Here is a 21,073-nt window from a genome sequence, read left to right as displayed (position 1 = left end):
CTGCGAGCTCCGCCGCCGTTGACGTCCGCCATCCCGGCCCCGGCCCCGTGCCACCTCGGCTTCGCCGCCCCGGCCTCCACTCCGCGCGCACGCCCTCGTCTTCGCCGCCCCCGGCGGCCTCCACTGCACGCCGCCACCCTCTCCGCTGCGCGCCACCGCGCCGCCAGCTCACCGCATCGTCGTCCAGGGCCGTGCCAAGCCCCTAGGTTTCCCCGACCCGCCGCCCTGTGTGAGTAGTGTGGCCGGCCGCATTTTCATTTTTCTTTTCAAATTTTATGTTTATGTAGCATTCAATTATTAGAATTCAATTATCATGTATGAGTAGTGTTAATTTAATTTATTATATATTAAGTAGAATTCAATTATTAGAATTAGGTGAAAATTTTGTGCAAATGTTATTAGAATTCAATTTTGGATATATTATTAGAATTCAATTATAGATATATTAGTAGAATTCAATTATGGAAATATTATTAGAATTCAGTTTTGGAAATATTATTAGAATTTAATTAAGGAAATATTATTAGAATTCAATTTTGGATATATTATTAGAATTCAATTTTGGATATATTATTAGCAACAAATTATGGATATATTATTAGAGAGAATTTCGAGAGAAATAGAGAAGGAAATATAGAATTAGAGAGAATTTCTATTATGATGTATTCATTATTTAATTATGTCATTCAAAGACTTTAATTCATCATGTATTTATTATTTGTTATGTCATTCAAAGAGTTCAATTTATCATGTATTTATTCTTTAATTATGTCTCGAGCTCGTAAACTCGCGCTAACACACAAACATTTCCGATAGTTTTCGATAGTTTCCGATCGTTACCGATCCCGACCGAATCGTTTCCGATAGTTTCCGATCTTTACCGATACCGACCGAATCGTTTCCGATCGTTACCGATACCGATCGAATCGTTTCCGATAGTTTCCGACCGTTACCGATCTAAATATGTGGATTATTTAGATAATATTTTTAAGGGTTTTATTTGTATTCATATTTTAGTTACGATGGACCCGCGACACACAGACGCGGAAGACGAACAGTTCCTATTGAATATGATTGGCGAAGGTCAAGGAGATGTCACTGAACAAGCTGATGATGGCAGCAATACCGACATATATTTGAATATGTCCGGTGATGGAATTGAGGCACCATCTATTTAGGATGACGATGCTGCTGAACAAAGTGCTAATGTACATATCACAACTATACTTATTTGTAGTGACAATTATATTTTCATCTGAATCTATATGAATACTATGAATGTTTTTTTATAGCCGTCTGGATCATCGTCGCAGCAGAAAAAGACGAAGCGAGGCCCAACAAAAAAACTGGAAGGGTGGTTCATTATAACAGAAGTTGGTCCAGATGGCGAACCGATCGCTCTAGAAGCTGCCGCCAAAAAATTCATAAGACAATCCGGATGTATTGTCAGGGACCACATCCCGATCAGCTTCAGGCTCTGGAAAGCTTCCAATCCAAGCGAGGAACGGGATGCGGTACCCGAAAGAGAAAAAGAATGGTGCTAGCGGGAGCTTAAGAAAAACTTCACGGTTCCAGCTGAATCCGAAGAGATATGCAAGCGCTGGACCCTGAGTAAGATGGCCGAACAGCTGCGATCATTCAAGAAAATTTTGACGAAGAAATATATGAAGACCGGGACCACACCCGTATTTACCGGCGAGCTCGAAAAGCTTAGGGGTCACTGGGATGCATTTGTGGAATACAAGTCTTCAGAGCTTGGTCTTCAGAAGGTGCAGAAGGCCGAAGACAACGCCTCGAAGAAAGTGTACCATCACACTCTAGGCCAAGGAGGCTACAAGCTTGCAGTACCCAAATGGGAGAAGATGGAGCAGGATCTGCTTGACAGAGGCATCCAACCTGCGACCATGAACTGGCCTGAAAGGTCAAGGACCTGGTTTTATGGTCACGGGGGAAGCTTAGACCCATTGACTGGTGACTGCATCTATGGGCCAAACATCCAACGAGCAGCCCAGAGACTACAGGAGGCCATACAAGCAGCGGCCGAGGGAACATTCCAGCCGGATAGAGAGAGGGACGAGCTGACTTACGACCTTGGGAATCCATAGCATCCGGGCCGCACAAGAGGCAAAGGCGTGGTTCCGTGGAAGTATGGGTTCAGGGATTACATTGATTCGTATAGAAGCCGGCAAAGAAGAAAGAATGATGAGCGGGAGCACTTGCGAAGGCTAGAGGAACGTCTCATGGCACACGATCAAAGACTGGAGGAAGAGGTTCAATGCCAAGTGGCCGTAGCAATGAGCCAGCAACAGCAAGCGCAAACGGTGCCTCCAGAGCCTAGTGTCGCAGCCGATCACCTGTCTCAGCGGAAAAGCAGCTGCGCTTCCACAGACGTCGCCGTCACCGAGCCAACGGGGATCCAGGCCGCAGTTGAAGCGTCGGCCCCGCAGCGATTTCCAGTGGATGAGATCACCCACCGGACACCTTGTGACCTGCAGACTGCCGTTAAGAACTTAATGTTCACTGTTGCGTACGGTACCGCCATGCCAACCGAACCAGGCTATGTGTACCACGGGCAGCAAATTCCGCCTAGATACACAAGAGTTGGCGTGGAGCAGGTGTGCCGGGGTTGGGAGACGCTCGAGCTTGATATTCCTAGAGGCGATGGGGAGAGGACACTAGCAGAAGCCATTCATGGCTACATCCTATGGGATAAGTGCTACATTGTCCTAAAGTCGGATGATCAAACACCAAGACCGCCATCTCAGCATGCCTCTCCAAGACCGGCATCTCCGCAAAACTCCCCAAGGGCAGCACTATCTTGGCAAGGTTCACCGGCACATTCTCCATCACCATCATCTCATGCGCCGATGAACACTCAAGCGTCACCGTCGCCTCCATGGTCACCCCCTCCGCCGCCGGCAAAGAAGCAGAAACGGCCGCCGGCAAAGAAGGTAGCTGCACCGGCTAAGGAGCCTCCAAAGAAGAAGGAAAAGGAGAAGAAAACCAAGGAGGCTCCTATTAAACCCTGGGACATGAGCCTTGAAGAATGCGATCGGATAACTCAAGAAAGAGTTAAAGAGCACTTCAAGCCGAAGCCGAAGCCGGTGCCCGAGAAAGTGATAAATCCGATAGATTTGAAATTTTTTAAGGGAATGTGCGAAGAAAATAAGAGAAAATTCATTCCGAGAGACCCCCCTTCAGACTACGAACGCACAATTATCAAAACTACTGAGAAAAAGAAGAGACAATCAAAGTCGTCGTCGTCCGACGTTCCACAGTTCGGAGCCCAAAAGAAACAATCAATAGAGCCTCTCGTAGTGGGACAGACGACGCAAGAACAAGACTTTGTTACATTTTTGAAAGAATCAAACCTGATGGCCGCTCAAATTGCAGGGGGGAGAAGATATTCCAAAGGCCGATGTGGTCGTCAAATGGACGTTTGAGATCGGCAAAACTCTTGTACCCCCCGAAGTAGTGTCTGTGCTTCCAACGCAAATGTATAAGCTGCACCAGCACTACATGCGTGTGATGGCCGATTGCATCTTCATGCAGGGCGCAAAGATTAAAGATGACGATTTCTTAGGGGAGAGGCCATTATATGGATAAACTGGTAAGAAATTTACCAACTATTCCATCAGGAGGCCCTCGACATCTCTATGGTCGGCTTGTGGGTTCTGTAAGTATTTTACTCTCCTTACGTATTGTTTTGCATGATCTCAACATACTGATCTCTTGATTTATTCGGTATCATGTAGAATGGAGATACATACTTGCAGAAGAAAGGGATACTCTCACCTCGGCTTCATCGACCCAATTACTTGTAATTGGAGGCTTCTACGTGACAATACCGATGAGATATTCCAAAACTTGTTCAAGTACATAAGCGTTCATCACAACAAGCAAATGATATTGTTTCCTTACAACTTTGCGTGAGTGATTCCTTCCGTCTAACTCTTTCTATTCTGTAATCGAATTGTTTAAACATTAACTACCAAGAACTGCCTCCGTATAATCTTGCAGTGAACACTTTGTCCTAATTGTCATAATTCCCGAGAAGAGCCTACTCGTGGTTATGGACTCATTGAGGAGACCTCCAGAACAATACGAAAATCTTCTTAACATGATGAAAAAGTAATTCTACCACTACTCCGTCGATGACCGATAATTTGAATCACTTTGTTACTTGACTATAATTGTTCTAATCATGCACAGGGTTTGGAAAGAATTCGCTAAAAATCATCCAGGCAAATTTGACAAGGAATTAAAGATCAAGACAGATTTTCCGGTACGCACTTGGATGATTCGTTGCACGATTCATTAGTTTTATTATATATTCATGTAAATACCTGATAATTTCTTCTCTCTTAAAGTGTATGAGGCAGAAACCAGGCACTGTATTGTGCGCATACTATGTATGCGAGAACATCCATGGTCTGGTAGGTCCTCCAAAGGGCTGGACAGATTGGGAGGAGGAAGTAAGTAAAAAACTTGTTAATATTTGAACTCGTATTTTAATTAGTCGAAATTAATTATCCCCTTTTTCCATAGGTCTGGGAGATGCGCGATAAACTCATACCGGAGGAAAAGATTATGGCGATTCAAGAACAATTCTCCGGATTTATTGTTGAGCAAGTCCTCGATCCAAAAGGCGAATTCTACTATGATAGAATATCTAATATTGTCAATCACAGCAAATATGACAATATACACGTATATATGTAATTAAGAACGAATATACCTATGTAAATATATATGTGTGTCTATGTATTAAATTTCTATTTATGAGTATGTATGTATATATTAAATTTCCAAAAGGCGAATTCTACTATGTAATTAAGAACGAATATACCTATGCAAATATGATGGAGTATGTATGTATTATATATATAAGCACTCCAATAATATATATGTGTATATATATATTTATATAATATTGGTCCTAGACATTTTCATATGTAAAGGAATTCACATGTATAGATATGTGTATACATATATATATAAGTGAATTAATTTATATATGAAAACTATCTAGGACAAATATTATATAAGTAACTATATATATATATATATATATATATATATATATATATATATATATATATATATTAGTGGAGATCATACACACTGAATTTCAATACATAAGTTTAATTGAAATGCAAAAGTATAATTGAAATAGAAAAAGAATTGAGAAAAGAAAAACATGAAAAAAAAAGAGACCTTTTGTCCCGGTTGGTAACACCAACCGGGACAAAAGGGTGTGCTAGCCACGTGGGCGCTGGCTGCACCTTTTGTCCCGGTTGGTGTTACCAACCGGGACAAAAGGTCCTCTTTTGTCCCGGTTGCCAGACCCGGGACAAAAGGGCACCCCCTTTTGTCCCGGACTGGCGTTCCCGGTTGGGAAACCGGGACAACAGTGGTTTCCCAACCGGGACAAATCAACGTTTTTGTAGTAGTGCTCTGACCCACTTGTCAAGCTGGCCTGTCAAGCTGGTGGAAGGGTCGGGCATAAAATTATGCTTAATCAAGCGGGTCACAATTAGGCATCATATGTGAAATAAGCAATGGCAAATGGTAAAAGCAAATATTAGACATAATTAGTTTGTGAATATATTGTTGCACCCTTCTTTCTTCTGTTTTGAAAATTTCAATGCATCTGCAAACTATGATGGGCAATCTAGTACCATAGGAAAATGATTTTACAGGCAAATGTAGTTTTTACCTTAGTACCTGCTTGGATAAGTGAAGCTGCATTCTCTGAAATTCCTGCATGGTGTAGGCAGATCAATGAGGACAAAGGTTCAGTCAAATTTGTCCACTAAAATAAGAAATGCCGAAATGCCTCACCATCTTGGAGCTCTTTAACATCCCTTATGTCCATGATGGAATCCCTAGGTTCATTTTTCTTTTTGCTTTTCCTTCTCAAGGAATGCCCAAATTTATTCCCCGCAATAATTGCTTTGTTCTTGAAAGAGACAATTTATTCTTTGCTCTCTTTCCTTTCTTCATTATTGTTACGATTGGAGAAGAAGAGGAGTGAACTGTATGTATTGCGATAGTCCCAAAGGGGTATATATACATGAGAGCACCCAAACCCTAGACACTAGGAGATTACAATACTACCCTTGACTATTATACCCTTAACACCCCCTCTCAAATGCAACGTGAATGCAATGACGTTGCATTTGGAGAGTTGATACTAAGCACTAGACTCAACAAAAAGAAAATGATACATCCAAAGTCCGAAATCAAAGATGTCGTCAAAGCATGCAACTCTTGAACATGTCGCTGTAGATAATCTCCTCCACAAGAGGGTATTGCCTTCACAACCGTACTTCAGCGAATAGCCGGAGTCTTCACAAACCAGTACATCAACTCCTCAAACACGAGCCTTGCTTTGGAGACTTGAACTTGACAATAACTTGAGATGTGTCAAACCAGCCAAACGGAGAGGAGAATGAGAGATCACTGCTGCAAGACGGCAAGCAGGAGGATGACAAGGTGATGACGACAAATAAACGGCCATTGATCATGATGTGGAGCAAAACGGCTCCGAAAGGGACCAAGAGGGCATTGCCGCACCAACAATAAAGATGTGATTAGCTAAATCGACGGGATTCAACTAACCATAAAATAAAAAGATATTGGCTGATTTGACAAGGAAATGGTGGACACGCACGGCATTGACGAACTGGAGATGTATAACTGGACTTGGATTGAACACACTGGAGAATTATATGTGTGACAAAATATGAATAAGACAGCAGCAGACCAATAGCAAGATGCTAATAGCAGGGTTAAGATACTAAGCAAGCAGCAGATAGATAGCAGCAGGCATAAGCAAAAGCTGAGCTGAGCAGCACAACCGCACACACCTCCCCTGTCCGCACTGCAGAAGCTGCGACGGGAGGCTAGGAAGAAGACCCTGGCGGCCAGCTGTGCAGAGAATGAATCCAATACCAGAGGCGTGAAATCCGCAAGGCACGAATGCAGGACGGACAGTAGGCGAGGGAGCAGACAGAGACGTGCAGCACAGAGCCGCATACACACCCCCTGTCCGCACTGCAAAAGCCCCAACGGGAGGCAAGGTAGAAATCCCAGGCGGGCAGCAGCAGCAAGCAAGAGACAGGCGGGCAGCTGCGACGGGCGGACGAAGCAGAGGACGTGCTGCTGCCACAGCAAAACGGGCGGACGGTCCGCAAGCAGATGGACGCGCGGCGCACGCGCAGACGGCGTGGACAGGGGCGCGACGGCGAATCAGCGGACGGGCGGGCGGAGATGGACTTGCAGATGCCGGCGCTGCTCCTCCCCCATGGGCATCAATAATGAGCCGCAACGGGCGACTGGATGGCCGCGACGGCGCAGGAGGAGGCGGATGGCGGCCAGGCATGGACAGAGGGGACGGGCTCCGCGCGACAGACGCACGGGTGGCCGCGGATGGAGGCACGCAGACGCGCGCGGGCGGAGCGGATGGTGGCCGCGCGACGGGCGCGGCGACGGATCGGCGACTGGCGGATCTGAGGCGGCCGCGACGACGGCGGCCGGCGGACGGACGACGACGGGGGGCGCGACGAAGCCGACAACGGCAGGGCGACTGGATCCGCGATGGCGGAGATGATGCTCGGTGGAAGAAGCCACGACGGCGACCGGTGGACGGAGGAGGACCACGGCCAGGACGGGGGCGCCAGAAGGGGGGAAAAATAGGTACTGCTGCTCTTCTGCTGCTGCGACTCGATCTACGGGTTTGGGGCTACTGGAGATCTCGTCCCCGGGAGGGAAGATCGATCCTCCCGGGGACGGTGCAGCGGAGATGAATGAGGGTGGCGAACCGGATCGAAACCTAAAGCTCATGTTACGATTGGAGAAGAAGAGGAGTGAACTGTATGTATTGCGATAGTCCCAAAGGGGTATGTATACATGAGAGCACCCAAACCCTAGACACTAGAAGATTACTTTACTACCCTTGACTATTATACCCTTAACAATTATATGTACAAGCCCTTCAAAACCTGCACATGTTATCTCAATTTCAAATCCAAATAAAAGCAAAGAAAGCTATTTTTTTCAAAACAACAGTAACCGATAGGTCGGTTTGATTAGACAAGCAAATGGTGCTTTACAGGTAACTGGAACTATAACCTGTCTGTTACGTCGATGCTAATCCGGAAAAAGGGCAAGGGGTTAATACATGTATTAACTTATTGGTTTGCACATGTTACGTCGATTTTCAGAATTTAATGATTCGGGTTCAAGTTTGTGGTTATCCTTGATGATAAGAAATTGAGAACCAGCTTCGAGCCTCAGCTATAAGGCCCTCTAATGAGACCAGATAAAATTTAGGCAATTGGGAAATAACATACTATATTGATTTCTTCCCCTTGTTACATAAGTACGTTGGGGTTTCTAGCCTCACAACCAATAAATCTGCAACCTTGTATAAGCAATTATTCTTATGCCCTCCGGCAATAGCATCTGCTTATATATCAATTCTTGATCTTTCAAAGAAACAAGGAAGAAAGTCGACAGTAAGTGCAAATTCTTTGGGAATCGATTCGAAATAAGTGCTTCATACTCACATGGCCTAGTAAATCGATCGAGGGGGGCCTGGCATCCCCTCCACCAGCTCAAAAATCGGTCCTCCGAGCAAGCCCCAAGCTCAAAATCACCTGCAATCGGCAATTTGAGCGGTAAGCACTATGATTGATGATCTGTGCGGCAAATGACGAAAATCCAAACTATTTTCAAATGAACATGTTTGATAAATTGGTGCATGGACATGGATATGCTGAGAGGATTTCGTGGGGTTCTTACCTGTTTTAGTTTTGGATTTACGGAGCAGATTTTGTCCAAGAGGAGACCAACCTCTTCCATTTCGCACTTTAATGGTTGGAAGACTCAAGAGGAAGAAGGGTCGGGCCGGCGGAGGCGAGAGGCAAGGTAGGCAAGCGGGGGCAGGGCCAACACAACCACATGAGGAAGGCGGTGGGACGATGAGGCTTACCAACGGCTTGGACGGTGGGGAGCGGCAGGGTACAGGCGGGCCGACAGAGGACAGCCTCGGTCGCATACATTAAATTGAATCACAAGCTTATAAGTAATGGTAAAAATATAAGCAAGAAAATATATAATTCTTAACTGTATTTGCAACTTTGGAATAGATGGTTTCTATTTCTTACCTGGAAATATAGCGCTAGTTGTTGCAGACACCGTGAACCACAATAATCTTAGCAAACAAATTTTAATGTACGACTAAACAAAACAGACGAGGTTCCTGAAACCAAATCATAGAAATCTCAATTCCATCCACACCAGAGGAAAAAATTCATCAGCTATTCAGATTGGGGAGTGGGGGATCAACAAATAATATCATCTGTTTTGCAGAGGGTACAAATCCAATGGTGGGAAACATCAGGTAAGAGGATAAATCTTTGGGTAAGACGCAACAGATCAGCAATGGGGGCAGCGGATCAGGGGGGGGGGGGGTCCAGACCTGGGCAGGGGTGGCGCCAGGGGTATGCCCCTGTATGCCTAGACATACCCAATATTTAGGGAAAATATCAATATGTACTCATAGATGTATATACTTCCTCTATTGCACAAAGAGTGTAGTTTTAGAAAATTTCAAACACATTACTTATTCAAAAAAATGACTTTGTTACCCATAATTACTTCTACCGATTGTGATTGAAAACTGTATTATTTATTTGGTTTTCTGGATCCTTAATGGATGCATACACATTGAAACTAAAAAAGTAATATCTACTGAACATTTGATTCGCTCTATACGTTCTTCTATGCAATGCTTTCGTGGTATACTTGATATTACTTTAATTAGATGGATTTCATTACAAGCTAAAACTAAATTTTCTGGGGCACAACATTTGAATGCCAAAAACTATACTTATTTTGGCTTGAAGGGAGTATCATATACAACTTATGGATCCAATTCAACAAAGTCTAGCAAGGAAGTCCCAAATGCAAAAGAATCATTCTCTCCATCTTTGCTCGCGGATCGCCCTGAGCCCCCGTCCCCCCAACTCCGCATTCGCCCCAGTGCGCCTCCGGCCCTCGGCTCTGAGCCCTCTGCCTTCGGCCCTCGGCTCTTCGCCTGTCCCCTGGATCGGCGTCTGGCAGCACTCCGACAACCGGCATCCGGCTCTCTCATCCTGATCACCTCCCCAACTCCGCAACGACAACTCCGGCAGGGGTAGGCCGCAAGCCCCTCGCCGTCTCAGTGCCAGCCCCCAGCATTAGTACGAAGGAGGCCACCACCGGTTGTTATTGGCACAATTCAACTGCACTATTGCTGCACGCTCGGCTGCAGTTACCGCATGTTGCGGCAGCGCAAAATGGCGGTGGCAGCTGCAACAGCAGCCGAACGGTGTGATTATGAATCTGCTATGCAACTTATCGTCAACTATACTGTGTATTAGCTTTGATTTTTTTTTATGTTTGGCATACCAACCCACAAATTTCTGGCTCCGCCACTGGACCTGGGGCTTGGGGGTGCTCGAGGAGGATCTCCTTGGTGGAGACCATGGTGAGCCTGGAGCCGGCGTCCTCCTTGACGGCGTCGCCAAACTTGGGCCACTGGCGGCGCTCGATGGTGCTGCGGGATAAGCGGGGGGCGTCCAGACCTGGGGCCCGGGGGCGCTCAAGGAGGATCTTCTTGGTGGAGACCATGGTGAGCCTGGAGCCGGCGTCTTCCTTGACGGCGTTGCCGAACTTGAGCCACTGGCGGCGCTCAATGGCGCTGCGGGAGAGGCGGGCCTTGGTGAGCTTGCGGACAGGGGTGGTGGTAATGACCTTGACCTTGTTGCCGTCGTCATCGAAGCGGTACTCGATGACCTTCTTGAGGCCGAGCCCGACGACGCGCGGCGGGAGGAGGAAGTCGAGGTCGCCGCCGCCGTCCTCCTCGAGCTCGCCCCACCGGATCTTCTGCTGCGGCGGCGGCGGCGGCGCCGCCGCCGCCACCACCATGGTGCCTGCGCTAGGGTTTGGGGGTGCGCGCGGCGATGAGGTGGTGGTGGGTATGCTGGGTCAGTTGGGTATGCTGCGCCACAGCTTGGTCAGAGGAAATGGGGTGGGAGACCGCACATTCGGAATTAATTCCGCATCTTCACCTAGCGCTAGGAGGAGGGGAGGAGAGGCTAGCAGGTCCGCCACAACCGGCGTTGTTTGGTTCTGTTAGTACACACAGGCCGAGAAAGAAATCTCGTATGCATGGAGTGCTAAATGAAGTTTATTTACAAAAAATTTTTAGGAATGGATATAACTTTTGGTGACGAATCTAATGACGGTAATTAATTAGTTATTGACTACAATGATGCTATAGTAACCATTCACTAATCACGTGGTCAAAAGTCTCGTTAAATTCTTTAGGATTTCTAACGAAGCGATTCTAAAGTTGGTTTTGTAAACTAATTTTATTTAACACCATAATTAGGGATCAAAATTTCTTAGCACTCACTAGCACAAAGTACCAAACAGAGTCCAGCTTAGGCCCTCTCCAATGGTTAAAGCCGACGTAGCTCGTGGATGCAGTAAAAAGATCTTCGCAGTACTATGTTGGAACCCGTGCTGAGAGAGGGAGCGCGCGAGCAGCTAGCGCGCCGCAGAGCGCCGGTCACTTCAACTTAGCACTGTTCTGCACTGTTTATTGATTAAAATATTTTATAACTAGGCTAAGGCCAATCCCAATGAGTGGTTCCATTTTGTTGTTTTCAAGAGTGCCACATCACCAAAATACAAATAAAATCATAGATGAAACTCATCCCCACAATGCATTGTTTCATGTTTGCTATTTCATAAGCTCTCATTCTATTTAATTCTAAGCCTCATCAAACGTTGGTAACCGTGCATATATGATTTCATCTAGATAAAACTCATTTCATCTCTCTCCTCATTAAATAGTGTTACATCATCTAAAATAGTAACATGAAGAAACCAAATAGTGCCGGGGTGGACGAAGCAACAAGACGAGGTCCGAGAACATGGCGGAGTTTGAGACGTCAGAGGAACTCTCGGGAAGGAGATGCTGTGTTTGGTTAACAGTCACATCAAAATTACACAAAAAGACAAATATCTGCATGGAGTACTAAATGAAATTTATTTATAAATTTTTTTAAGGATGGGTGTAGTTTTTTGAGACGAATCTAATGACGATAATTAATTGATGATTTGCTACAGTGATGCTACAGCAACCATTCTCTAATTGCGCGGTCAAAGGCCTCAATAGATTCGTCTCGTGAATTATCCAAGAGTCTTAGAGATGATTTTGTAATTAAACTTTATTTAATACTTTAAATTATTGATCAAAGGTGTAAAAAGTTTTCGCGAAATTTTTTACACCCCAAACCAAACACTGCCAGTCAAGGCGAGGGAGGAACTTCTTGGAAGATGTGCTTGACCTGCACTGCAGCGTATGAACAGAAGAAATCTTGCGCAGGCCGGATGAGGAGGCATCGAGACCCCCGGAGCGAGATCACACGACAAAAAAAATTTGAGCCGACGTGCCCACGCTGGGAGCGCACGGAGTCCAGCCGGAATGGGCCGTTTAGTTACCAAAAATTTTCAACTCGAAATTTGTGCTTCCTCTTTTGAACACATACATGGAGTATTAAATATAGTTAAATAACAAAAATAATTTCACAATTTAAATGTACACGACGAGACGAATCTTTTGAGTCTAATTAGTACATAATTAGCCATAAATGCTACAGTACCCCCACATGTATTAATGATGCGGTCAAAGGCCTCACAAGATTCGTCTCGCGGTTTCCAGGTGAGTTCTGAAATTTGTTTTTTAATTAGTGTCCGAAAAATCCTCCCGACATCTGGTCAAACGGTCGATTTAACATCCAAAATTTTTCATTTTGAGAAAATGTTTGGGTTTTGATACTGTAGCACTTTCATTGTTATTTGGCAATTAATATTCAATTATGGACTGATTAGGCTTAAAAGATTCATCTCGTGCTAATCTGTTAGATTGTGTCATTAGTTATTTTTTAACTACATTTAGTGCTCCATGTATGTGTTCAAAAATTCGATGTGACAGAAACTGTTGAAATTTTTTTGAACTAAACAGAGCCTACGGCCTTCGCACGATTCCCTCACGCTCTCTCATCTTATCTCTTTCCTACTGCTCTTGAGAAGTGTGCGGTGGCTCCATCGAGGCGGTCAGGGCGGAGGTGCGGAGCGCTGTCGCGGCGTCCAGGAGGGAGCTGTGGAGGCTGGCCGTTAGGGACGGCAGCGCTTGCTCCGAATGAGCGCAACTGCAGGTTCTTCTTGCGTGTTCTTGCATTGGTTTCTTGGTCCACCCGCATTCATGCATCTATCTAGCTAACATGATGAGGATAACGTTTTGGCTCTTGTGTGGGTGCAGTCAACGGGATCCTTCTTCCTGGACGGAGCACGATGCTGGGACGCTGGGCGTGTCGGCGTTCGGCGGAGCGCAGCAACAACGACACCGGCGAGGGCGCCGGCGCCCGGCGGCTAGCGAGGAGGGAGCGGGAGGGACGCGGGGGCCGACTTCCTCTGCGACGACATCGGCGCCTTAAGGCGGAAGGCCGCGGCGGCGGCGTCCGTGGTGGCCACCGCGCTGTTCAAGGATGGCCGAGCGTGGAGCTGTGGCGCCTGGTGCAGAGCAGCGGCGTGGCGAGGCGCGGGACCGGCTACGGCGGCACTGGGCTGGAGCAGCGGCGCCCGTCGCGGAGCAGCCGCGATGTGGGGCCACGGCCGCGTGGGGCCGCGGTACGGAGCAGCGGCTGCTCGGAGCCTCGGAGCAGCGCAACGTGGACCGCAGCGCGGTTAGCGGCCGTCGATTTCTTCATTTTTTATTCAATATAAATGTTATTTTTCACTGCGAAAAACAGCAACGGGCCTAGCATCTGTTCTTAAAATCTCATTTTGACCGTCCCTACAAATGTTTGGTGTAGTAGTGATATTTAATTATCATATATTATATTCAACAGGATGCAAACAATAGATGCTATTATTTTAAATAAAAAGGTTCAGTATCTGGACCCAGTAGCGATTTGCGAGTCTAGGCACGCCACGCCAAAATGGATGAAGGACGATGATAACTATCTAAATCTCTTTAAAACAAAGAAGGAAAATAAAAGAAATGAAAATTTTCACCAAGAGACCGTGAAGAGGCCTGATTGCGGCCTACATATCGCTTATGATGACACGATGAAAAGACATGGATGTCATATATGCGCCAGCCACATCATGTAAGTCTAATATCAATCATTTTTATATAATAAATCATTGCTACGATTTATGCCTACAAATTGTATATAATATTATCTGCAGGAATCATTGGGTTGCTTTCCACTTACAGCCAAAGGAAGAAAGATTCTTCGTATTTGACTTATTGGATTGCAAAGAGTAGATACTAAGAATTCACTTACATCATAAGATTATGAGTGAATTTCTTATCTTCCCTACGTACAACATGGTAATTTCTCCAATGAAGTATACTTATACAAATTAACTTCCTATTTCTTTCATTTTAAACAGGGTTTAAAGGTTCTATATTCATAAAGAAGGAGCTCATCCCGTCGACAGAACAAAGGAAATGACTATGCGCACAAGGTTCCCGTACCACAAGCAACCTTTCGGTTCCGTGTACTGTGGGTACCACCTGTGCGAAGGCACAAGGGAGATATACTACTGATCTCCGAACATATAAGGGGTTACTATTTATTAAAGATAGATGCATGCATATATGTACATTGTTTTTTACTGTAAATAACACTTGTTTAAAATTTCCATGTATTAAATAATTGCAAGACCATCCTCAAACGGGCCGGCTCCATGAGAAAAACTCCTAAATATAGTTGATGATTTGTGCTGTTTCATTCTACATAAAGTGATCAGCGTGAACGACAAATTTTTTGACAAAACACAAGAATTAGCAATGAACGATAAATACATTTCACTTCTTGAGTGGCACAATCAAGGGCACAATGCCCCCTAATGTAATCCTAGAAAATAGGGGGAAAACATGTATTCAATGTGCACTGTAAAGATGTACTCTAATGATTTTTATCTAATATATTCGACATTTCGATCACGGACAAGCTTGATGGGTTAAAATTGGCGGGAATCCAAATTTAAAAAATAGCAGAAAACAGAACTGAAAATTTCAAATTCGAATCGATGATTATTTTGGCGGGCCTGGAACCCATTTCCAGAGGCGGGCCACTCCCACCTGACCCTACAAATGGATTTCAGAGGTGGGTGAGGGGTCATCTGCCCCTGGAAATAGAATTTTAGACTGAAAAATACATTTTTAGCTACGAAAATTAGCAACAGGTGCTCAACCCGCCCCTAAAAACCCTTTTCGTAGTAGTAGTGAATGGCGGTTGCGTTCTGCCGCCACGAACACGGCCTGCGTCGGTGACACTGCTCGCGGTGAACATACGTTGCTGCCATCTTGGACATGCATGCAGGAGCAGGAGGATGATCGATGCAGCTACCGCTGTTGCTCCTCCGCGTACCAACGCCATCCGGGGACGAGCCTGCTTCTTGGCTGCAGTTGATGCCCACCAGTGGCGGAGCCAGCAAAAATTCCAAAGGGAGGCCGGAAGATCAAGGGAAGGCGAGCCAATAGCCATGGCCGCAACGGCGACTGCGATGGCGCGGGCGCGTGGTGGCGTCCCTGCCTCCGCACGCGGCACGTCTGGAATCACCCTCCGCGACCTCCAGCTCCCCGTCCGCGGGGCCTTCTGCAATCTGCGGTTCCTACTAAAATAGCTCTGACTGTAGTTTTTTAATTTAAAAAAATGTTTGGTAAAAATGGCTTCAATCGCTTAGGATCACGGTACCCGTAGAAGCTACATTTTTTGCTTCAATCGTGTAGGCAAAGCCATTTAACAGCTTATTCACGGCCCCGTAATAAAACTATTTTGAAAATGGCATTTTGACAGTGGTGAAGATGGCGGAAGCTATGCCAAACATGCTCTCGAAACGTTATTTTTTGTTTGCTTGTAGCTGTTGCCTCTTAAGCTATCTGCTGGGCTTTAATTGAAGGTGCAACATGAGCTACTGGATATTATACTGTACTAGTTATTTAATTATTTGCTGCAAAGGATAAGGTGTTGAAATTTTTTTCCACCGTTGGGGGGGGGGGTGGCCCCTGCTAGCCCCCCATGGCTCTGCCTTTGATGCCCACATATATTTCTCCACGACAGTCGACAGACCACAAGGAACCCCGCCCGGAGCGAGAAATTAAACCAGGTTTCTCAGTTCCTCTATATTTCGATCAGGACAATTTGATAGGCTTACCTCAAAATTCCACCGATGATGCCTTCAGAATAGCTCTAAGTTTGATATATAGCTTCAACACAATGAGCAAGTGTTCGCTGCGTTGTTCATTGAAGTGACTGGAGTGTGTAACAGCTGGGATGGATTGGAATATATCCCCAACAAGTTTAACACTTCAACAAAGTAGTACCCGCAAAAAAAAAACAAAGTAGTGATCACCATTCCACCCTTGTTACGCAGCACGCCAACAAAAAGAATAAGCACGGTCGTGGGACTTGATCACACCGCCGGAAGCTTTGCCTACATTCCAGTGGAATGAAGGCTTTCAAGCTTTTCCTTTAGCATCTCTCAAGCTTTTCCTTTAGCATCTTCTTGCCGTGATGGAGGTGCAATTCCTTTTCTCTTTCCAGCATATGTCTTGTGCTTTTCTCTACCATCAAGCAAAGAAGGCCAAACTCCAAAGCAGTCCTTGCATTACAAAACAAAAACATAGCCCTGTCACACACACAGTTGCATTCTAACAACCACCTTCTGACCAAGCATTCAGATTCTGAGAGCTGGGAGAAGGTGCAATGGTTGAGCCTGCTATTTCTGCCACTGTTGGCAGAATCAGCGAGCTCGCTGTTCAGGAGACAACATTCTTGTGCGGAGTTACTTCAGAAGCGGGATTCTTGAAAGATGAGCTGAAGCGGCTGCAGTGCTTCCTCCAAGATGCTGGCACCAAGAGGAAATCAGGGAGTGCAACTGCTAAACTTTGGGTTAGCCAAATCAGGGACGCTACATATGAAGCTGAGAATGTCCTAGAGGTGGTTGACTACATGGAGAAGAGAAACAGGCTCAAGAAGGGCTTCATGGGCGCCATTTCAAGGTATGCTCGCCTCCCAAGTGACTTGGTTACCCTTCATAAAGTTGGTAATGAAATTCAACGTATCAGAAGGAAGGTTAATGAGATATATGAAAGTGCAAACCGTTTGAATCTTATTGGTAGTGCTGCTGCAGAGGAGAGTCTTGTTGAGGATGACTCTTTGCAACATAGCGGTCTTGTCTATCCAAATTCTGAAGATGTTACTGTTGTTGGTTTTGAGGATGAGCAAAATGAGATAGAAACAAAATTACTTGCTTCAGATAACAACCTTAGTGTGGTCTCAATAGTTGCCATGGGTGGAGCAGGGAAAACTACACTAGCTCGAAAAATCTACAATTCAAATAAAATCAAGGAACACTTTCACACAATTGCATGGGTGACTGTATCCCAAAAGTTTAAGGGTGCTGATTTATTGAAAGATATTATGAAACAAATATTTGGGGGTAAATATGAGGGCAGAGAAATTGATCAGATGCAAGAGTATGAAGTGGGAAAGAAGATCCATGATTTTCTACTAGATAAAAGATACTTAGTTGTGCTTGATGATGTGTGGACAACAGATACATGGAATCAGATAAACAGAACCATCAAAGTATTTCCAGATGTAGATAATGGCAGTAGAGTAATGTTAACCACCCGAAAGATTGATGTTGCAAATCACATTGAAATACCAAGAAAAGTTCACAACCTGAAACTCTTGGATGCTGAGAAAAGCTGGGACCTTTTCATTAGCAAGGCCTTGCCATCATATAACAGGTCCTCGATACATAACATTGGTGAGTTTGAAGAACTAGGGAGACAGATTGCAAGTAAATGTAATGGATTACCACTTGCACTTTCTGTTTTGGGGGGTTTTCTATCAAAGAATTTAACTATTGAAGCATGGAAAGATACACTATCAGGTTGGACAATGATTGAAAATGGGCGCATGATGGGAGAAATACTGGCCCGAAGTTACAATGACTTGCCAAATCATATAAAATGTTGTTTTCTCTATCTTGCTGTTTTCCCTGAGGATCACCTCATACTTGTATCAGATCTTATCAATTCATGGATAGCAGAAAGCTTCGTTCCCGGTTCAATAAAGCATAAGGAACAAATGGCACGGAAGTATGTAACTGAGTTGGCTCAAAGAAGCTTGGTTCAGGTTACTGATACAAGTAAAGCGCACGGGTGGATTGAAAGTATACGACTTCATGATATTTTACATGATTGGTGCGTTGGAGAAGCAAGAGATGCTGGTTTCTGTGATGTCATCGACAAAACTACGGGTCAGGTTTCGTCTCCTCTCTTCGAATATATAGTTCCTTAGCTTTGCAAACAGAGTTCTCCCTAATTATTTACTCCTTCCTGACCTGTCATGTATCCCCCAAAAATTGCAGGGCATGCTGTGCTATCATACCGCTCTTCTCTTCAGAACTACTATGAAGATAACATGTTCGAGGCAGCACCTAATCTCCGAACTCTTATTGGCTTTGATCTTCCATCATTCTCCCTACCTAAGCTGAGATACCTAAGGGTTCTTCACGTAGAGAATTCAACAGTAATGAATCTCTCTCGAGCAATCAGTGGGTGCATTCACCTTAGGTGCCTTAGGTTAATAAGGTGTGGCAGGGCCACGCTTCCTTCTGCACTTGGGCAATTACTTTACTTGCAAACTATAGATCTGAGGTATACAGATTTGGAATCAGAAGTGCCAAAATCCATATGGGCTATCCCTTCTCTAAGGCATGTTTACCTCGCTCCAGTTTGGAGAATGGGATCTTCTCCACCAAGGAATGGTCCACCGAAAGAGCTCCAGTTCTTACACATATATGCGGGGGGTACTGATTGTTTCCAGGGTGGCATGGTGGCATTTTGGGGTCAAATGACCCAGTTGACCACTCTTCACTTAGATGCTTCCAACATGCCCGCACCAATGATTCATATTCTGGCAAACATGACTTATTTGGTTGAGGCTTCCCTTGGGATTTTCGAGAGGCTCAATAAGTTGCCTGAGAGCCAACTCTTCCCACAAGGCCTACGACGGCTTCATCTTTGGGCTGTGGCCATTGAAGAAGACCCGATGCCCATCCTGGAGAAGCTTCCCTGCCTTGTGGTGCTCTCATTAATGGGGTATTCAGGAAGCATCATGGTCTGCTCTGTGCAAGGGTTCCCTCGGCTGCAAGAATTGAAACTTGAATCTTTTGATTGTGATCAGTGGAGAATAGAGATTGGGGCAATGCGAAGTCTCTCACGACTGCAACTTGCTTGGTGGCCGAATATGACCAAGCTCCCGGAGGGACTTCTGTATTTGCCGTCCCTCAAGGAGCTTTCTCTGGCAAATATGCCCAAGATTTCTGAAGATGATGTTACTTGGAAAAATCTTCATGGGAAAGGCTGTAAGGTCAGTCGCAATTTTCCCCCCTCCCATTTCGACCTTAATTTTCTACTATATTTCGAGGAGTAGCAAACAAGGGTTCGTTTATAGATGTAAACTGTTAATTAATCGTCATGGAGGAATGTGGTCGATAGATATTTTTTTTTAGATAAAGGAAGTATAACTTCCGTCCTCTACACCAACCAACAGGGATGTATTCAGCCATTAAACTCCACAAATATCTAAATATGTGCACATCAGGATTTGAACCCTGTTGGAGGAATGTGCTCGATAGATATTGTGTACCTAATCTACGCCTCCCTCCTCTCTAGTACCTTGTTTAAGTGTTTGGAATAATCGTTGCAGAGTCAGCTGATAGGGTATGCTATTGCCTCTTAACATAATCATTGTGTTCCGAATATATACTAGACAACTACTCTATGTAATTAATAGACGAGTAATTTAACTCGCAACAATATTTTGCAGGTACAGCGGCCATTTTAGCGGTTGTGTCCAAATGACGACATCCAGGGACCAAGCGGTGCTCATGATCAAGACTTAGACTAACGGGAGGCAATTACAAATCTTTTAAGAATATAAATATAAAACAATGCTACAGCTTACGGCAGGTGCTCTCGAGTGTAAACTTGCATGCGATCTGTTTGACAGTCTTATCCTTGCTCTTGTCTGCCTTAGTTTAGGTATTTCCGGTGTGTTTTTAAGTACTAATACACATGTATTATTATGTACTCTGTTCTCGTGGATGTAAGTTCACCTTACATTTGGATTTGGTTGAAGAAGCAAAACCCAATGATTGTATCGCTACTTGATGCGTGGACAGTGGCTTGGTTTGTACATTATTCATGGAGCGAAAACCCCAGGAACATAATATCTTGTGCGTGCTACTGATGTGTTGTTCTTTTCATGGTGAGAGCTGACAGTGCGCTTTTGTCGTTACTAGTGAATACCTTATCGAGTATCAAAATGTTGTGTGTTGAAATAGCCGGAGGTGAACCGCAAAACTTTGCACTTTTGCCGTATACGATTATGTTTGTTTGAACCAACTCATTCAGTTGTTTTCTTGCTTGAGGTGAACTTATATTCACTCCGTGTGCGAAGAAAATTAAACATGCAAAAGAACAAGGATCTCTATCTTCTGTCACTGTAGGGCGAGCGACGGCAAGACACTATAACGGCCTGGCCCACTGCAAGGCTGCAATATTCTATTTCACACCGAGCGTTCGCCTTCCGTGCCATGATTTTTGCCGCCATTTTTCAGTGTTTTCTTTTCTTTTTCCCCTTCTAATCTTTATGATTAATTAAACGTATTGGTAGTCTTGTGCATCTCAACATTTTAGAATACTAGGTTCAACATTTTATGCGTAAACCCGTAACAGCTCAACATTTGTAAGCACTTGCTCAATAAATGGCTAAATTCAATTCAACATTTTACATATGCTAGCTCAATAGTTTTTATATATTGTCGAGATAGTATATTGTAAATGTTAAAACGGTATACTGTAAATGCTGACGTACATATGAAATATTTTTTCTAATAATAAAAATATTTGAATTAGGTC

At 44.7% G+C, this 21,073-nt stretch overlaps 1 protein-coding gene across 2 annotated transcripts; it reads left to right on the top strand.

Annotated features, from left to right (window-relative positions):
• Positions 1-16,619: 16,619 nt before the first annotated feature.
• On the top strand, positions 16,620-20,382 carry LOC120644726 (putative disease resistance protein At1g50180). Of its 2 annotated transcripts, XM_039921415.1 has the most exons (3): positions 16,621-18,405; positions 18,517-19,520; positions 19,980-20,382. In XM_039921415.1, the coding sequence occupies exons 1-3, from the start codon at positions 16,842-16,844 to the stop codon at positions 19,995-19,997; spliced, it is 2,586 nt and encodes an 861-aa protein (XP_039777349.1). In that variant the 5' UTR covers positions 16,621-16,841; the 3' UTR covers positions 19,998-20,382. The 2 variants fall into 2 exon arrangements, with proteins under 2 accessions (XP_039777348.1, XP_039777349.1); XM_039921414.1 differs by lacking the exon at positions 19,980-20,382 and having other exon boundaries at positions 16,620-18,405; positions 18,517-19,968.
• Positions 20,383-21,073: the final 691 nt, after the last annotated feature.

The sequence above is a fragment of the Panicum virgatum genome, chromosome 8K (genome assembly GCF_016808335.1).
Source record: "Panicum virgatum strain AP13 chromosome 8K, P.virgatum_v5, whole genome shotgun sequence".
In the NCBI taxonomy this organism is placed as follows: domain Eukaryota; kingdom Viridiplantae; phylum Streptophyta; class Magnoliopsida; order Poales; family Poaceae; genus Panicum; species Panicum virgatum.
This window is presented reverse-complemented; position numbering and strand designations above follow the sequence as displayed.

What these genes read in the sequence shown, in the direction of transcription:
- LOC120644726 (XM_039921414.1), top strand. Translation starts at nt 16,842, where the DNA reads ATGGTTGAGCCTGCTATTTCTGCCACTGTTGGCAGAATCAGCGAGCTC. An exon ending in TGTCATCGACAAAACTACGG is followed by an intron (nt 18,406 to 18,516) that starts GTCAGGTTTCGT and finishes CAAAAATTGCAG; the next exon opens with GGCATGCTGTGCTATCATAC.